The 19,426-nt window shown below is 45.5% G+C and overlaps 1 protein-coding gene across 2 annotated transcripts in view; it reads left to right on the forward strand.

Annotated features, from left to right (window-relative positions):
* ROBO4 (roundabout guidance receptor 4) overlaps window positions 1-19,426 on the forward strand; it is a 1,158,575-nt gene that overhangs the window by 271,307 nt on the left and 867,842 nt on the right. For both annotated transcript variants that reach the window (XM_068240264.1, XM_068240265.1), the window contains exons 3-4: window positions 18,477-18,615; window positions 18,865-18,992. In XM_068240264.1, the coding sequence (XP_068096365.1) occupies window positions 18,477-18,615; window positions 18,865-18,992 (267 nt within the window). The remainder of the gene's footprint in view (window positions 1-18,476; window positions 18,616-18,864; window positions 18,993-19,426) is intronic.

The following is a 19,426-nucleotide window of genomic DNA, read 5'->3' on the forward strand; positions in this document are numbered from 1 at the left end:
GCATTTAAAAGACAGTTTTCCCTTTGAAACTTTAAAATCGATTTTCTCAAAAACTATAAGCTCTTTTTGCTAATTTTTTTTCCTCTTGTGCCCACTTCCAAGGTGCACATACCCTGTAAATTTGGGGTATGTAGCATATAAGGAGTAGAGTTGGGCCGAACGGTTTGCCGGCGAACGTGGTTCGCGCGAACTTAGGTGGTTCGCGTGCGGGTGCCGCACGCGAACGTTTTGCGGAAGTTCGGTTCGCCCCATAATGCACCTGAGGGTCAACTTTGACCCTCTACATCACAGTCAGCAGGCCCAGTGTAGCCAATTAGGCTACACTAGCCCCTGGAGCCCCACCCCCCCTTATATAAGGCAGGCAGCGGCGGCCATTACGGCCACTCATGTGCCTGCATTAGAGAGAGTAGGGCGAGCTGCTGTCTGTCTCTAGGGAAAGATTAGTTAGGCTTAGCTTTTCCTGGCTGCATACCTGTTCTGTTCAGTGAGCCCTCAGCCCACTGCATACCTGTACTGTGATCCTGCCACTGCATACCTGTTCAGTGATCCTGCCACTGCATACCTGTTCAGTGATCCTGCCACTGCATACCTGTTCAGTGATCCTGCCAGTGCATACCTGTTCAGTGATCCTGCCACTGCATACCTGTTCAGTGATCCTGCCAGTGCATACCTGTTCAGTGATCCTGCCACTGCATACCTGTTCAGTGATCCTGCCACTGCATACCTGTTCAGTGATCCTGCCAGTGCATACCTGTTCAGTGATCCTGCCACTGCATACCTGTTCAGTGATCCTGCCACTGCATACCTGTTCAGTGATCCTGCCACTGTATACCTGTTCTGTGAACCCGCCACTGTATACCTGTTCTGTTCAGTGGACCCGCCACTGTATACCTGTTCTGTGAACCCGCCACTGCATACCTGTTGTGTTCAGTGAACCTGCCACTGCATACCTGTTCTGTGAACCCGCCACTGTATACCTGTTCTGTTCAGTGGACCCGCCACTGTATACCTGTTCTGTGAACCCGCCACTGTATACCTGTTCTGTTCAGTGGACCCGCCACTGTATACCTGTTCTGTGAACCCGCCACTGTATACCTGTTCTGTGAACCCGCCACTGTATACCTGTTCTGTTCAGTGGACCCGCCACTGTATACCTGTTCAGTGATCCTGTCACTGTATACCTGTTCTGTGAACCCGCCACTGTATACCTGTTCTGTTCAGTGGACCCGCCACTGTATACCTGTTTAGTGAACACGCCACTGCATACCTGTTGTGTTCAGTGAACCTGCCACTGCATACCTGTTCTGTGAACCCGCCACTGTATACCTGTTCTGTTCAGTGGACCCGCCACTGTATACCTGTTCTGTGAACCCGCCACTGTATACCTGTTCTGTTCAGTGGACCCGCCACTGTATACCTGTTCTGTTCAGTGGACCCGCCACTGTATACCTGTTCAGTGATCCTGCCACTGTATACCTGTTCTGTGAACCCGCCACTGTATACCTGTTCTGTTCAGGGGACCCGCCACTGTATACCTGTTTAGTGAACACGCCACTGCATACCTGTTGTGTTCAGTGAACCTGCCACTGCATACCTGTTCTGTCAACCCGCCACTGTATACCTGTTCTGTTCAGTGGACCCGCCACTGTATACCTGTTCTGTGAACCCGCCACTGTATACCTGTTCTGTTCAGTGGACCCGCCACTGTATACCTGTTTAGTGAACACGCCACTGCATACCTGTTCTGTGAACCCGCCACTGCACTCTCGCCATGGTGCGCACCAGTCCAGCACGGCCGTCACTACACAAACAGCTGTTTGCGGTGCGTTACACGGTGAGTTTGGTGTGTCAGTGTGAAGCAGTACCTTAATTACACTACCTGATTGATGTATACACATGCAAGATGTTTTAAAGCACTTTAGGCCTGTCATTTAGCATTCAATGTGATTTCTGCCCTTAAAACGCTGCTTTGCGTCAAATCCAGATTTTTCCCGGGGACTTTTGGCATCTATCCCACTCCGCCATGCCCCCCTCCAGGTGTTAGACCCCTTGAAACATCTTTTCCATCACTTTTGTGGCCAGCATAATTATTTTTTTGTTCAAAGTTCGCATCCCCATTGAAGTCTATTGCGGTTCGCGAACTTTAACGCGAACCGAACGTTACGCGAAAGTTCGCGAACCCGGTTCGCGAACCTAAAATCGGAGGTTCGGCCCAACTCTAATAAGGAGGCTTTACAAAGCACGAAAGTTCGGGTCCCCATTGACTTCCATTATGTTCGGAGTTCGGCTCGAACACCCGAACATCGCGGCCATGTTCGGCCCGAACCCGAACATCTAGATGTTCGCCCAACACTACACGTGACCCGTTCGGCCAATCACAGCGCTAGCCGAACGTTCGGGTAACGTTCGGCCATGCGCTCTTAGTTCGGCCATATGGCCGAACAGTTTGGCCGAACACCATCAGGTGTTCGGCCGAACCCGAACATCACCCGAACAGGGTGATGTTCTGCAGATCCCGAACAGTGGCGAACACTGTTCGCCCAACACTACTTGTCGGGCTGTCCTGACCTTCATGAGTCTTCAGTTAGAGTCTTTTGTTGATATCAGTTTGGAGGGTCGTCTGGAATCCGACCCTAGAGGAGGGGGGGGGGGTACTGTGAGGATCCGCGTGGCTGCCTGCGCAGGCAGGCAGCCTTTTGATCACTGTTCAGGACTGCATTCTGCAGGTCTCTGGAAGAGAGACCTTTTGTCAGTTGTGCAGCTTGCTGCTGAGGAATTTGCATATGTTTGTCATGCAGATTGCCTAGCCACATCCCCTGTGGGCTTGCTTTATAAAGAGCTATGTTTCCCACAGTAAGTTGCTGGTCATAAGAGTTAGATCCTGTGTGACACTCGCCGGGAGTGTCAGCCTTGCTCTTTGTTGAAGATTAGCCTAGAGTAATCCCTGGAAACAGCACTGGGCATGTTTGCTTAGTGCAGTTAGGATTGCTTATCTGTTTTGTTTGTCTGTTGCGATTGTCCTGTCCCAGCGGTGGTCGACAGGAAATCGTTCTGTGTGTCTGGGTGCTAACCGGAACAGCGGTTGTTACTGGTAGCCCCTTCTGATCTGTTTCCCTGAATCTCACTGGCATCCTGCGCCAGTGCTGTGGATCCTTCTGTTCTGCTACTCTGTACCTGGATTGCACTAGCATCCTGCGCTAGTGCTGTGGATCCTTCTGTTCTGCTACTCTGTATCTGGATCGCACTAGCATCCTGCACCAGTGCTGTGGATCCTTCTGTTCTGCTACTCTGTACCTGGATCGCACTAGCATCCTGCGCTAGTGCTGTGGATCCTTCTGTTCTGCTACCCTGTACCTGGATCGCACTAGCATCCTGCGCTAGTGCTGTGGATCCTTCTGTTCTGTCTCCCTGGATCGCACTGGCCTCTTTTTCGCTAGTGCTGTGGATCCTATCTCCTGCCTGTTCCTGTTTTCGTGTGTCTGTCTTGTCTGCTACGAACGCTTGCTGGAGGCTCGGTGAGGTAACCGTTAAACAAGCGCTCGAGTCCTCTGTTTCATGTTTGTCTGTCGATGGTTAGTTAGGCGTGCTTGTCTCTATTGTGCTTATCACGTGGAGACCGCGCATAAACGCGTGCACTGTTGCGTATGAGTGCGGTGTTCGCGTTTAGCTAGTGTTTGTTATTTTTCGTATCTCCTCATTGTATGATTTTCTGTGCCTTTGCTACTCTCGTGCTCTGCCTTGCTATAACCTTGTGTCACGTCTGGCGATCGCACCTCTCGCGATCGCGTTCCTACTTCATATCTGCTGTGGTGTGTGCACCGTCACGGGTTGGCGACTAGTTTGGTGCACACACATACAATCTGTCTCTGTGCTCATTCTCAATCGCCTCTCTTGAGATTGCGTTTCGTCCCTTCGTGCAATTCCTGTCTGGCGTGTGTGGTAGAGCAGTGGAGCTGTTCCTCTGCACTCCACAGCTTCCCCTGTCGACAGGAATTTCCCTCTACAGGTGTATTGCACCTTCTGCTGGGTTTCCGCAAATTATACGTTTGTGGAGGATTTCCGCAGTGTCAGCGCACACGTCTTGTGCGCTGATCACGGAGAGAATTCCGCAATCGTTACAGGATTCTCCTGAGTAGTGTAACCCCTTACTGATCTCACCAAGAAGGGGACAGACACTTATAATTGGTCGGAGGAAGCACATTCTGCCTTCTCGACTCTGAAGAATATGTTTTGTTCTGCCCCTATTCTGCGACATGTGGATGTCACCTGTCCTTTTATAGTGGAAGTGGATGCATCTGAGATAGGGGTTGGGGCTGTGCTGTCGCAATATTATGGGTTTCAAGGTAGATTGCATCCATGTGCCTTTTTTTAACGTAAATTCTCTCCGGCTGAGAGAAATTACGACATTGGGAACTGTGCATTACTAGCCATTAAACTTGCATTTGAGGAGTGCCGTCATTGGCTCATAGGAGCAGAGCATGTGATTACGGTCTACACCGACCATAAAAACCTGGAATACATTGAGGGGGCCAAGAGACTCACTCCCCGACAGGCTCGCTGGTCCCTATTTTTTACGAGGTTCAGATTTATAATAACCTATAAGCCTGAAAGTAAAAACATCAAAGCGGATGCTTTGTCTAGATGTTTAGAGTCAGTACAACCTTCAACTCCTGAAAACATCCTGCCCGAGAAGGTTGTCGTAGCAGTCACATAGACATGGGAGGACTGGTCACTCACTTTAAGACCGTACCAACTGGAGGTTCCCGAGGGGAAACCTGAGGGGGTGTTGTTTGTACCGTTGCATTTACGGTTACAACTCTTGCAGCTGTTTCACGCCCACAAAAATGCAGGTCATGCGAGAGTGGCTAGGACACAGGAGTTATTGACTAAATGTGTTTGGTGGCCATCTTTACCCCTAGACTGTAAGGAATTTGTTAGGGACTGTTTAGTTTGCGCCAGGAGCAAACCTTCCAGACAGGCCCCAGCAGGCACACTTCAGTCCTTGCCTGTACCTGAAGAGCCATGGACCCACTTGTCTATGGATTTTGTTGTTGAACTCCCCAGGTCCGAGGGTAAGACGGTCATTTGGGTGGTAGTCGACAGGTTCAGCAAGATGGCTCATTTTATTCCCCTGTATGGACTCCCCTCTGCTCAGGAACTGGCATATCTCTTCACTCAGCACATTTTCCGATTACATGGCATTCCGGAAGATGTGGTGTCAGATAGGGGAGTCCACTTCGTGTCTAGGTTTTGGCGGGCCTTTTGTCATCACATGGGTATGAATCTGTCGTTCTCGTCTGGCTACCACCCACAGACCAATGGTCAGACCGAGAGGGTCAATTCGTCATTGGAGCAATTCTTGAGGTGCTATGTGGCTGATTCCCAATTGGAGTGAGCAAAGTTTTTACCATTTGCAGAATTTGCACACAATCATTTGAAAAATACTTCTTCAGGCTTTTCGCCATTCCAAGTGGTCACGGGGAGATCTCCCAGATTCTCCCCGTTACCGGTGGTGTCTTCTCCTTTCCCTGCGCTGGAGGATTTGCAGGGATCATTAAAGGAGATGTGGTCAATGGTCAAAAATAATCTGAAAAGAGCTTTTCAGACTCAAAAGAAGCAGGCTGATAAAAGACGGTCAGTAGAGTGGGAATTCCTGCCAGGAGACATGGTGTGGGTTTCTACCCGACATTTGGCCCTGAAGCAACCTTCAGCTAAGTTGGGCCCCAGATTTATAGGCCCATACCCCGTGTCCAAAAAGTTCAATGATGTCACTTATGTCATTATGCTGCCATCATGTATGAAAGGTATAAAGTCTTTTCATGTGTCTTTATTGAAGCCGGCTGTGCATGTGGATTGCTCTCAGATGAGCTTCAAAGACTAAATTTCTACAATAAAAGGAGTCAATTGGTACAGCCTGTTCTGTATAGCTGGTATCTTGTAACTTATAAACGAAATACTGAATATTATCTGAGAGACTTATTTTAGAAATCCATTGTCTCTTATAAAGACAATATGGCGTCTGGGAGACAAAATGGCTCCCGGCTAAACATTTATGCTAAACTGTGATGTATCTTTGCCTTGCAGTTACTGAACTAAGCTATGTATTATAATTGAATGAGTATATCAGGATATAAATATTATCCTACTTCTCTTATATGGATATGTGTATGAGCAAGCAGAAGATATTGATTAACTAATAATAAATGATAAAGGAGTGATAACTGTCCTATCCATAGTTTTGCCTTTCACAGAGATGCAGTGAAAGGTATGCACTGACTGGTATAATACAATGTGCAGTCACATGGATGCAGTGAAAGGTATCCACTGACTGTGCTGGGTCTGGCACAGTATAGCAAGGGCCACCCAGCTGCGACAGACAGGGCTGTATATGCAGTGTCAGTGGCACACACAAAAAAAAAAACACATCACAAGAACATTAGCTCTCAAAAGATCTTTTTTGTGGTGCTTTTCAGCAACAAATATCAGCAAGGAGCAAGCTAACAAGACCTAACTAACGTATTGTGTGTTGCACAGCGCAGGTATACTCTTCTTAAAGGATGGTGTACTTATTTAATTCTTCACCTATATGCACTCAATGTGCAAATAAAGCAAATAAAGTGCTTTCAGTGCAATGTATAAGTTCATTTATTTCTGGATTAAAAAGGCAAATACAGGCTAAACGAGGTGGGCACTTACTTCTGGAGGGTCCCAATCCACTCAGGACCCTCCCTAGATGATATCGCTTCCCACACCAGGTGGTACTCAAGCCCTTCCACTCGAACCTGTTTCCGTGCTGCCCGCTCCTGTCCCGACTAGTTTCGGCAAATGCCGTCTTCAGGGGATAAACAGGAGCGGGCGGGCAAGCATACCATATATATATAAAAATCATAATTACCTCCTTTTGGGATGAAGCTATTTTAATTAATTTTTAATTTCGATACTAATTTTATGAAGTGTACATAATTGAATTGGAATTGTTGTGGAGTAGAATAAAATAATCATGGCATGGGGAGATATATGGATTGACCATAAGATGGCGACAGGGGAAGTGCAATGATGTGGAATCCATTGGGACTTTGTTGAATTATCGCTTTTGGAACTTACAAGGAGATGTAATGATTTCTGTTGGACACTAGATGTCACCACAGGATAAGGAATGGATATTCTGTGGATTCAATTTTGAAAGAATTGTCCTATAGGAAAAGTGCAATAATCTTTTTATGTGAAGGAACTGTGAATGTATTTACAATTTTTATGTTTTTTTATCTTATTTATTTTTAGCTCATTTCTTTTAGTTGAGTGCATAGGCGTAGCTAGGGCGTTCAGCGCCCGGGGACAAAAACTATTAATGCACCCTCTAAGGAGAAACGCCACACCACAAAAGGGGTGTGTGGGTACTCTGTTAAGTGCTGCAGAAGAGTTTGGTGCTATATGGGAGGACATTAAACTAGGACTATGGTAGGATTAGAGTGTGAGCTCCTCTGAGGACAGTCAGTAACATGACTCTATACTCTGTAATGTGCTGCAGAAGATGTGTCAGTGCTATATAAATACATAATAATAATAATAGTAATAAAAGGTTATGCATTAGACTATGGCAGGATTAGACTGTGCGCTCCTTTGAGGACAGTCAGTGACATGACTATGTATTCTGTAAAGTGCTGCAGAAGATGTCAGTGCTATATAAATACATAATAATAATATGGTAGCGTAGAGCATTAGACTAGGAGTATGGTAGGAATAGATTGTGAGCTCCTCTAAGGACAGTCAGTTGCATGACTATGTATTCTGTAATGTGCTGCAGGAGATATCAGTGCTATATAAATACATAATAATAATATGGCAGGACATTACACTATGACTAAGGTAGGATTAGATTGTGAGCTCCTCTGAGGACAGTCAGTGACATGACTATGTATTCTGTAAAGTGCTGCAAAACCTGTCAGTGCTATATAAATACATAATAATAATATGGTAGGACATTAGACTAGGAGTACGGTACAACAATGGTGGGAATACACGGGTCGATCCGGCGGCCGATTAGCCGCCGGATCGACTCCCGCCGCGCCACGCGCGGATCGATAACCGCTCGTCCCCACCAGCGCTCCTTATCAGCCGCTCGATTCCCTGCCATTGTCCGCCGACGGGGATCAAGCAGCGTGATCGGACCAGCTGAATATTATCAGCTGGCCGGATCAGCTGCTCGATACACGGTACAGAAACGTACCGTGTATCTAGAGATGAGCGTAATGACGTAATTACGATTTCGCGAAATTTCGCGTAATTAGTGTAATTACGATTATGGCCGTAAGTACATAATCGTAATGAAGAAGGATTTCGCGAAATTTCGCGTAAGCGTAATTTTCGCGTAATTTTCGCATTACAATGGGTATTTGTTCATGCCGTAATTTCGCATTAAACGCTACTGTAATTTCGCGTTAAACCGTAACGCTCCGTATAATATAAAAAAGCCGCCGACTTTAAGGGTTAATAGCAAAGCCCCCTTAAATGCTAAGAGCCTCAAATTTGGAGAATATATTAAGGAGATCAGAAGGAATAGGAGGAAATTTTTTTTTTCAAAAAGACCTTATAGTTTTTGAGAAAATCGATGTTAAAGTTTCAAAGAAAAAATGTATACATTTAAAAACCCGCTGACTTTAACGGTTAATAGCAAAGCCTGCTTAAAGTTTAGGAACACCAAATTCCTAGGGTATATTAAGGGGATCAGTGGGAATAACAGGAACATTTTTTTTTTCAAAAAAGACCTTATAGTTTTTGAGAAAATCGATTTTTAAGTTTCAAGGGCAAAAATGTCTTTTAAATGCGGAAAATGTCAGTTTTTTTTGCACAGGTAACAATAGTGTATTATTTTCATAGATTCCCCCAAGTGGGAAGAGTTTTACTTACTTCGTTCTGAGTGTGGGAAATATAAAAAAAAACGACGTGGGGTCCCCCCTCCCAGACCTCTTTAACCCGTTGTCCCCCATGCAGGCTGGGATAGCCAGAATGCGGAGCACCGGCCGCGTGGGGCTCCGCACCCTGACTATACCAGCCCGCATGGTCCATGGATTGGGGGGTCTCGGAAGGGGAGGGGCAGCCAAGCTTTCCCCTCCCCCTCCGAGCCCTTGTCCAATCCAAGGACAAGGGGCTCTTCTCCACCTCCGATGGGCGGTGGAGGTGGAGGCCACGATTTCCTGGGGGGGGGGGGGGGGGTTCATGGTGGAATCTGGGAGTCCCCTTTAAAAAGGAGTCCCCCAGATGCCCACCCCCCCTCCCAGGAGAAATGAGTATAGAGGTACTTGTACCCCTTACCCATTTCCTTTAAGAGTTAAAAGTAAATAAACACACAAACACTTAGAAAAAGTATTTTAATTGAACAAAAAACATAACCACGAAAAAAGTCCTTTAATATTCTTAATTAACCATTAATACTTACCTGTCCCTTTAAATAAATGATCCCTCGAAATAGCCTCGGAAATGTTCTATCAGTTACAATCTAACAAAGTTATTACAATGTAACAACTTTGTTACATTGTAATTACGCCGCACCCGACGTCACTCGCCGCTCAGCCGCCGCATACGCGTCTGCGCTGCACGGACCCGACAGAGCTCTGAGATATATAGCTCAGAGCTCTGAGAAGCATCTTTGAATTTGGGCTCCAAGGAGCCCCATTGGTCCTTAGCAGACCAATGGGGTTCCTTCTGATTTAAAGGAACCCCATTGGTCTGCTAAGGACCAATGGGGCTCCTTGGAGCCCAAATTCAAAGATGCTTCTCAGAGCTCTGAGCTATATAGCTCAGAGCTCTGTCGGGTCCGTGCAGCGCAGACGCGTATGCGGCGGCTGAGCGGCGAGTGACGTCGGGTGCGGCGTAGTTACAATGTAACAAAGTTGTTACATTGTAATAACTTTGTTACATTGTAACTGATAGAACATTTCCGAGGCTATTTCGAGGGATCATTTATTTAAAGGGACAGGTAAGTATTAATGGTTAATTAAGAATATTAAAGGACTTTTTTCGTGGTTATGTTTTTTGTTTAATTAAAATACTTTTTCTAAGTGTTTGTGTGTTTATTTACTTTTAACTCTTAAAGGAAATGGGTAAGGGGTACAAGTACCTCTATACTCATTTCTCCTGGGAGGGGGGGTGGGCATCTGGGGGACCCCTTTTTAAAGGGGACTCCCAGATTCCACCATGACCCCCCCCCCCCCAGGAAATCGCGGCCTCCACCTCCACCGCCCATCGGAGGTGGAGAAGAGCCCCTTGTCCTTGGATTGGACAAGGGCTCGGAGGGGGAGGGGAAAGCTTGGCTGCCCCTCCCCTTCTGAGACCCCCCAAATCCATGGACCATGCGGGCTGGTATAGTCAGGCGCCGGTGCTCCGCATTCTGGCTATCCCAGCCTGCATGGGGGACAAGGGGTTTAAGAGGTCTGGGAGGGGGGACCCCACGTCGTTTTTTTTTATATTTCCCACACTCAGAACGAAGTAAGTAAAACTCTTCCCACTTGGGGGAATCTATGAAAATAATACACTATTGTTACCTGTGCAAAAAAACCTGACATTTTCCGCATTTAACCTCCTTGGCGGTAACCCCGTGTGTGACACGGGGTAAGCCGCCGGAGGGTGCCGCTCAGGCCCTGCTGGGCCGATTTACTTAATTTTTTTTTTGCTGGACGCAGCTAGCACTTTGCTAGCTGCGCCAGCACCCCGATCGCCGCCGCCGCGCGCCCGATCGCCGCTATCCGGTGCGGCGCGCGCCCCCCCCCCCCCCAGACCCCGAGCGCTGCCTGGCCAATCAGTGCCAGGCAGCGCCGAGGGGTGGATCGGGTCTCCCAATGACGTCCCGACGTCGCTGACGTCGGTGACGTCATCCCGCCCCGTCGCCATGGCGACGGGGGAAGCCCTCCAGGAAATCCCGTTCTTTGAACGGGATTTCCTGATCGCCTATCGCCGGAGGCGATCGGCGGGGCTGGGGGGATGCCGCTGAGCAGCGGCTATCATGTAGCGAGCCCTCGGCTCGCTACATGATAAAAAAAAAAAAAATTAAAAAAAACTGTTGCGCTTCCCCCTGGCGGTATTTTTCATACCGCCAAGGGGGTTAAAAGACATTTTTGCCCTTGAAACTTAAAAATCGATTTTCTCAAAAACTATAAGGTCTGTTTGAAAAACATTTTTTTCCTCTTATTCCCACTGATCCCCTTAATATACCCTGGGAATTTGGAGTTCCTAAACTTTAAGCAGGCTTTGCTATTAACCGTTAAAGTCGGCGGGTTTTTAAATGTATACATTATTACTTTGAAACTTTAACATCGATTTTCTCAAAAACTATAAGGTCTTTTTGAAAAAAATGTTTTTCCTCTTATTCCTCCTGATCTCCTTAATATATTCTCCAAATTTGAGGCTCTTGGCATTTAAGGGGGCTTTGCTATTAACCCTTAAAGTCGGCGGCTTTTTTACATTATACGGAGCGTTACGGTTTAACGCGAAATGACGGTAGCGTTTAATGCGAAATTACGGCATGAACGAAACACGAAATTACGCGTTGAAAATTACGCTTACGGTATTTTCAATTACGATTTTAATGGCAATTACGCTACCGTAATTTCGCATCGTAATCGCAAATTTCGCATGCGTAATTATAGTAATGCGAAATTACGAAGAATTTCAGCTCAACTCTACGTGTATCCCCAGCATAAGATTGTGAGCTCCTCTGGAGAGTCAGCAACATGACTACGGTATATACTCAAATACAAGTAGACTTTGTGTATAAGTTGACTCAACTTTTTGACCCTCTTAAGATTAAATTCCTCCACCCTGCTGCTTTTAATGTTGCATAAGGCAAGATATCTGGAGATATTAACCCCTGATGATCTCTAATGCTGGATACACATGGTGCGTTCGCGCACTCGATTTCCCGCTCGATTCCTGTCGATTCGTTTATTTCCAACATGTCCGATTTGGATTTCGATGGATCGTTAGGTCGATTTGACATACTTTGCATGCGAATCGACCTAACGATCCATCGAAATCCAAATCGGACATGTTGGAAATAAACAAATCGACGGGAAACGAGCGGGAAATCGAGTGCGTGAATGCACCGTGTGTATTCAGCATTAGTATCTTCCATACACAGTGATCAGTCATGTTAAAGTGTTAACAACATTAACAACAGCACAGTGAGAGGAAGATGCTTGTAGAATGAAGGGTTTCTTGTGCCAGGTACCTTGCCTCATATAACATTAACAGCAGCACCATGTGGGGGAAATGCCTGGAGACCATAAAGTGTTAATTGATCCACTAGATTCCTATGGTGTCAGCAGAGGCAGACCATTTGTGCTTACTGACTTTACCCAATGTCACTGGGCTCTCTCCCCCTGCACTCCATAGTCACGCTGTCAGATCAAAGAACAGCAGCACTGAGTGTGACAGCATTAGGCAGTGACCATGTGCAGGGAAGTTAGTTGCAGATATGTGACTATGATGGAGGAGCAGCTATCGAGGCAGAAGTGTGGGGGAGGCTAGTACCTAGCAGAGGGGCTTTGAAAAACGGAGAACTTTGTACCAGTGACAGGACATTGTTATCACACCAGCTACAGAAAATTCACCTTAGCAGAGGGCTATTTGATCTGCAGAGCATCGGAGCAGGCATACATGAATGCAGAACAGGAAGCTGACAGAGGAGCTTACTTTTTTTCCTGCCCAACACAAGGCTGCCTCTCCCCGATGTCTGTCTCTGCATCTGCTTGGTTGGCTTCTGGCTCGCTGGCTCCATTCTACTCTGTCCGTCTCCGCCCACCTCCACAGTCACACTTCCCTTCCTAGCTTGTTGGCTCCTCCTCACCATGCAGCAAATGGCTCTCTGCCTGTGACATCATCACACAGGAAGGCAGAGCCAGTCCTGAACAAGGCAGCTGCAGCAGAGAGAGGACATTTAAAAAAACAAAACAAAACAATGTGCGGCTGGGCGCCCTTAGGACGTCAGCGCCCGGGGCACATGTCCTACCCCGCCCACCCCAAGCTCCGCCCCTGGTTGAGTGTGAAAAACTATGATATATATCTTTAGAAGTTGATATATTAGATGAGTTTTGTGATGTTGTTAAGTAGTGTTTAATAACCTACTCCTTAGGAATTGCCCCTATAATTACTCTCAAAGGAGGCTTTATGCGGAAATATTTCCTTATATACGCGTGTAGTGCTATATATTTTATATGCTAAATAATATATAGTGAGCCCTTTTATATGTGAATCTCTTCATTCGGATCTGTACATTGGTTCATTTGGGTCTGGAGGATTTCCTTAACACTTGTTTACGAGAACTTAATACCAGATGTGTTCTTTTAGTTCACAAAGTACAATTACTAGTACTAATGTGGGATAAGTGCTAATATAGCTCTAGGGCGCCTTGCTCTTGTTTAACTGATAATACGCTTTTAAGTATGAAAATAGAGATATTGTAGATTAAATGTTGAGAGTGTAGAATGGTTTGAAAGGGGCCATTTAAAGTTATAATGAAAGTGATTATATTCTAATATGACTACCTAATTGTGTTCATAACAGAAGAATCACTTATGAGCAGGTTGTAAAGTTGCCAGTCAAGGATGGCCGAGAGATGACGCTTTCTGGTAAAGTTCCAGCCATTATCACTTGTTGATCATCTAGGAGGGGTTTTTCCATACTCTATAGGCTAGCATGGGGCACCATGATGGTCTATGGAAGGAAAGACTATAAAACCCAAGCTGATATTTTAGGAGGTTGAGATTTCTCTGGACTCTCGCTGGACTGGCCATCCAGCGTTGACTTGACTGCTTGCTCTGCCTAAGGGACTTCTTAGCCGTCGCGGGGGAAAGAGTCACTCACGTAGGACGGGTGGAAGTTGCTGCAACCTTGAGCAGACACCTAGAAACACAAGGTGATGTGTTGTGTTTATATTATTGTATTGTATTGTACTCTTAATCTTTGTCTTCTTTAGGATAACTTTGTAGTTTGTATTTTGATAGTTTATATCTTGTATCAATAAACTTGTTAACCTTGGTGATTGTGTCTGATGATTGGAGGGATCATAAAGAACTAGTAATTGCTGTCTGTTCAAGTGGTGTCACTTGATTTCACTTTTCTACGGCAATACAACGCGTAGCGCTGATTAATCATTCCTCTTCAATTACAGTATGCTATGCGCATCGGATGATGCGTCACCTTTTCCGCATAGACTATGAGATGATACGCATAGTAATGAGGTGGAACCGGAAGTTCCCACTGTGACCCGCATAGCGCCGCTCGTACCGGAAGTTCAATGTTAGCAGAAATCAACCGGCGCCCATTGCGGCGACCGTTGGGACGAGCTTAGGGGCATTCTGAAGGAGGTAATTATGATTTTTAAAATTTGCATATATGGTATGCTTGCCCACCCGCTCCTGTTTATCCCCTGAAGACAGCATTTGTCGAAACTAGTCGGGACAGGAGCGGCAGCACGGAGACAGGTTCGAGTGAAAGGGCTTGAGTACCACCTGGTGTGGGAAGTGATATCATCTAGGGAGGGTCCTAAGTGGATTGGGACCCTCCAGAAGTAAGTGCCCACCTCGTTTAGCCTGTATTTGCCTTTTTAATCCAGAAATAAATGAACTTATACATTGCACTGAAAGCACTTTATTTGCTTTACTTGCACATTGAGTGCATATAGGTGAAGAATTAAATAAGTACACCATCCTTTAAGAAGAGTATACCTGTGCTGTGCAACACACAATACTTCTGATCATTTGGATGTAAAGGATTCATCCTTACACAGCAGCAATCCACTCTTAGTGTATTGGGGCGCCACGGTATCTACTTTGAAAAGACCTAACTAATGCTTCCCCTATCTCTCCAGCAACATCTCCCTTCTCTCACTAAGCAGGGAGCAAACAGAGTGAGAAAATGGCTGACACAGCAGCGTTTTTATAGGGGGGGGGGGTCCAGGAGGGAGTGCAGCCTGATTGGCTGCCATGTGTCTGCTGACTGTGATGTAGATGGTCAAAGTTTAGCCCAATGATGTGGTATAGGGGGCGGGTCGAGCTCTCTATGTGTTCACAGTTCGCCGCGATGCAAACCCCACTGTCCGGGCCATCTCCACTCATGTAATCATGCTACATAGACAATTCTGGGCACTAGGCTGAGCGGCGACTGAAGAGGCAGAAGCACAGCACTGGACTCCAGTGGAGAGTTGAGAGCACAACTTCTGCTGTGATATACTCTGCATTTACACACTAAGCTGGGGGGAGAGCAGGAAGGGGCAAAATGCAACAAAATGCGACAGGATCGTCCAGTTGTTTATCTCATGAACTCCCTATATTGTATTAAGCATCCACCTTATAAACCATATAGTTCATATTTTTTAGTGTGTGCGTGTTTTTGTTTTTTTTCTTGGGGGGAGGCACAGGACTTCTTGCCTTGAGTGACAGGCTAGAAACGGCCCAGCAATACATAACATTGCACCTGATTGGGATACATTTCCAAAACTCAGATTTGCTGCTGTGATCAGTGTGTGGCCAGAACCTACTGTTATGGCTGCTCTTAGCAGCAGAATAAACCACAAATTCCAGCAAAAACTGAGCTCCCAACTGTCCCTCTTTGGGTTTGGAAACCCTGTCCCTCTGTTGGCCTCAAGTGTCCCTCGTTCAGGACTCATGTACAGATCTATGTAAATATATGTATTTTTATTCTGAAAAATGCTTTTAAACTATATACCCATGCTTTAAATCAGGGGCATAACTTGAAATCACCACACACACACACGCACGCACGCACGCACGCACACACACACACACACTTTCTGCACAGGTGGACCGTGAACCAATGTTATTCAATTGGCTAGTGCACACTTGAATGTGTTTTGCAGATAAAACACATGCAGGTAAAAACAGACAGCGGCGAAGCACTGCACGCATTTTCCCAATTAATTACATTAGCTTCTGTGTTAAAAGACAACATAAGAGCAATGAAGCACATTTAATCGCGTTGGGTACAGTACAAGTGGTACGCTGAGTTTGGGGGGGGGGGGTCTTGCATAGTTTCAAACATACAGACACATATGGTGTGCAGAAAACGCATACAGAAAACCAGCAGATGAGTGTGCTCCCAGCCTCAGCTTATTACACTTACTCTAACCATCTCTGATGGAGCTCTGTTTTGCCCATGCGATAAAGCAAGGTGCAAAAATGAAATCATACCTAGCAGAGGATGGTTTTGATCCATCAGCCTCTGGGTTACAAGCCCAGCACACTTCCACTGTACCACTCTGCTGCCTCAAATGGAATGCTTTGTTGTAGGTAAAAGTTGGTGTTAAACTTCTTGGAGCAGACTTACTTCCTCCCTCCAAAAGACACACATACATCCCCATAAAATCATGTAGCAGCAACACCTAGTCTCTGTGGCACAATTGATTAGTGCATGTGGCTGTTAACCAAAAGGTTGGTGGTTCAAGCTCACCCAGGGATAGCTTTGTGTTTTGTGAAGGGAACTAATGTACCCTTCTTAAACTTGAAGATTGAATACAAACATAAACAGACTGCAGAGTGGTGCAGCAGGAGTGTGTGGAGCCCATAACCCAGAGGTAAATGGATCAACACCATCCTCTGCTAGGTATGGCTTCATTTTTGCACCTCGCTTTATCGCATGGGCAAAACGGTTTCCATAGCCCTGTAAGAGAAAGTGTTATAAGGGCCCTGCTGTAACATAGATATTACGGTAGCTAAGACTACTCCTGGGCTTTTCTTGTGGTTGAAGAGATGAGTGAACTGTGACACCACACTTAAAAAAAAAAAAACTCAGCAAACAGCAAACAGAGAAGCTTCCCCATATTGGAGCATTGGAATTGGTAAAGTCTTAAAGCGGAATATAACCCTGCATTTCAACTTTGCTCTAAAACATTATTTACAGCATATTATATGCAAAAAGCAATTTTTTTTTTTACTAGACCAGCATTGGAAGGGTTAAACACAGAGGTTTAAAGTTCCGTGGAGAGATATGCAGAAGTCCAGATTGTAACATTCTATTTAGTTAAATGTATCTATTGAGAAATGTTACACACTCTTTGGCTGTCCTCCAGCTCCTTCTCAGTCAGAGAGAGTGAGTCACGTTCCACACTTAGATACATTTATGTAAACAAAATGTATCTATGTCAGCTTCGGATGCGTCTGCAGAAATCTCCAGGAACTTTAAAGCTCTGTGTAACCCTTCCAATGCTGGTCTAGTAAAAAAAAAAAATATGCTGGTTGCATATAATATGCTGTAAATAATGTTTTAGAGCAAAGTTGAAATGCAGGGTTGTATTCCGCTTTAAGGGACACTTAAGTCAAACAAAAAAAATGAATTTTACTCACCTGGGGCTTCCAATAGCCCGCTGCAGCTGCCCGGTGCCCTCGCCATCTCCCTCCGATCCTCCTGGCCCCGCCGGCAGCCACTTCCTGTTTCGGTGACAGGAGCTGACAGGCTGGGGACGCGAGTGATTCTTCGCGTTCCTGGCCACAATAGCGCCATCTATGCTGCTATAGCATATATCATATACCATATAGCAGCATAGAGGGTGCTAATGTGTCTGGGAACGCGAAGAATCACTTGCGTCCGCAGCCTGTCAGCTCCTGTCACCGAAACAGGAAGTGGCTGCTGGCGGGGCCAGGAGGATCGGAGGGAGACGGCGAGGGCGGCGGACAGCTGCAGGGGGCTATTGGAAGCCCTAGGTGAGTAAAATTTATTTTTTTTGTTTGACTTAAGTGTCCCTTTAAGCCAATGTGTTGACTCACCACACAGCCCTGCACCCAGCATGTGTCTCGTATGACTGTCTATATGATCACTCACCACACAGCCCTGCACCCGGAATGTGTCTCATATGACTGTCTATAAGTAAGCTTTAGGTTAGCAGGAATGGTTGCATGGCCACCTAGCTTTTCATCCTTCCCTCCCTTGCCCTGGTAACTTCTAGACTTCAAAGTGCTGTCCTTTGCTTTGCTTTATGTGGTTGTTGGTATAGTGGTGAGCATAGCAGCACTCCATGCAGTGGACCTGGGATCAAATCCCAGCCAAGGTATGTGAGCTTGCTTTTGACATACTACAAATCCCTGCAAGAAAAATCCCAGCGTGAGGGTGATATGTTTTTAGCTTCTAAAACGGGATAAGTAGCCTTGAAAAGACCATTTCCGGTTTTCAATTCGGGTATCTGAATCCGGCCAGATACTAGGGTCGGATACCCGAATTCTGTTCGGGTATAAAAATTTCAAATTCGGATATCCGAATCGGATCCAGATATCTGCGTATCCGGATCTGGGCGGGTATTAAAAAGTACTACCCGAGCATCCCTGCATGCTGGTAGATTTTATTTAGACATTCTACACCAAATTGGCATATGTGTGGCCAGCATAATGTTGAGATACATTTTAATCAAATGAAAGAAGAACTTACTGGACTTATTTCATTTTTTGTTGTTGTTAATGTTGCACCTTTTTTAGAACCACTGCTGTTCACCATCAAACCTGCTGACAGGATCACAAAATCTGGCACCACTGTTCAGTTCTTCTGTGGAGTCCACGGAGTGCCACGACCTACCATACAATGGAGCAAAGAGCAAGGGATACTCCCTACCGGACGGTAAGTAGAATTATAGCTACTTGTTGTAGAACTAAAATGAATCCATGGTAAGGGCACATTGTAAGTTTTTATAGTAAATTCTAGTAAAAATTAATCTCTGTTTTTTCCCCTGTCCCTGTTGTGTCTTATTTTTTATCAAAGTTTTATTATTTTAATTATTTTGTATTATTATTTTTAATTATTTTTATATTATTTTAAGTATCACGTTGTTGGAGGGCATTTTTCATTAACACTTTTCACTGCTGGCAGGTATGCTATTACTAATGAAAACACGCTAAGTCTACAGCGGGTAACTGTACAGGATTCTGGAAAGTATATCTGCACAGCCCGAAACCAGGTGGACCAGGTGTCTGTGAAGGCTCAACTTGTAGTAGAAGGTAATTGTAGAAGAAACACTTCATTTTTTATTTCAAAACTTTTTTATTAGGTAGCAGTACAAATTCCAAATATTCTTACAATACAAAATGTACTTTCAAACATAGTTCTTTGTTGATAACATTTCAGTATCTGAGATACAGAGCTTCAGGAACAGTAAAGTTTGATTACATCACATTTCTAGTTATCATTTATTTTAAAACAAGTATGCTACCAAGTATGCTACCATCAGAGGGCAATATAATAGCTTGGCGGATGAGCTTTTTTCCCTAGGCCTTCTCAAGGGACTAGAGGACATGATCTGCGCATGGAGGAAAACCGTTTTAGCCATTTATTTAGGAAAAGGTTCTTTACAGTAAGAGTGATTAAGATGTGGAATGCATTGCCACAGGAAGTCGTTATGGCAAACTCTATACCTGCATTTAAAGGGGGCTTA

Source organism: Hyperolius riggenbachi, chromosome 6 (genome assembly GCF_040937935.1).
Source record: "Hyperolius riggenbachi isolate aHypRig1 chromosome 6, aHypRig1.pri, whole genome shotgun sequence".
Taxonomy (NCBI): domain Eukaryota; kingdom Metazoa; phylum Chordata; class Amphibia; order Anura; family Hyperoliidae; genus Hyperolius; species Hyperolius riggenbachi.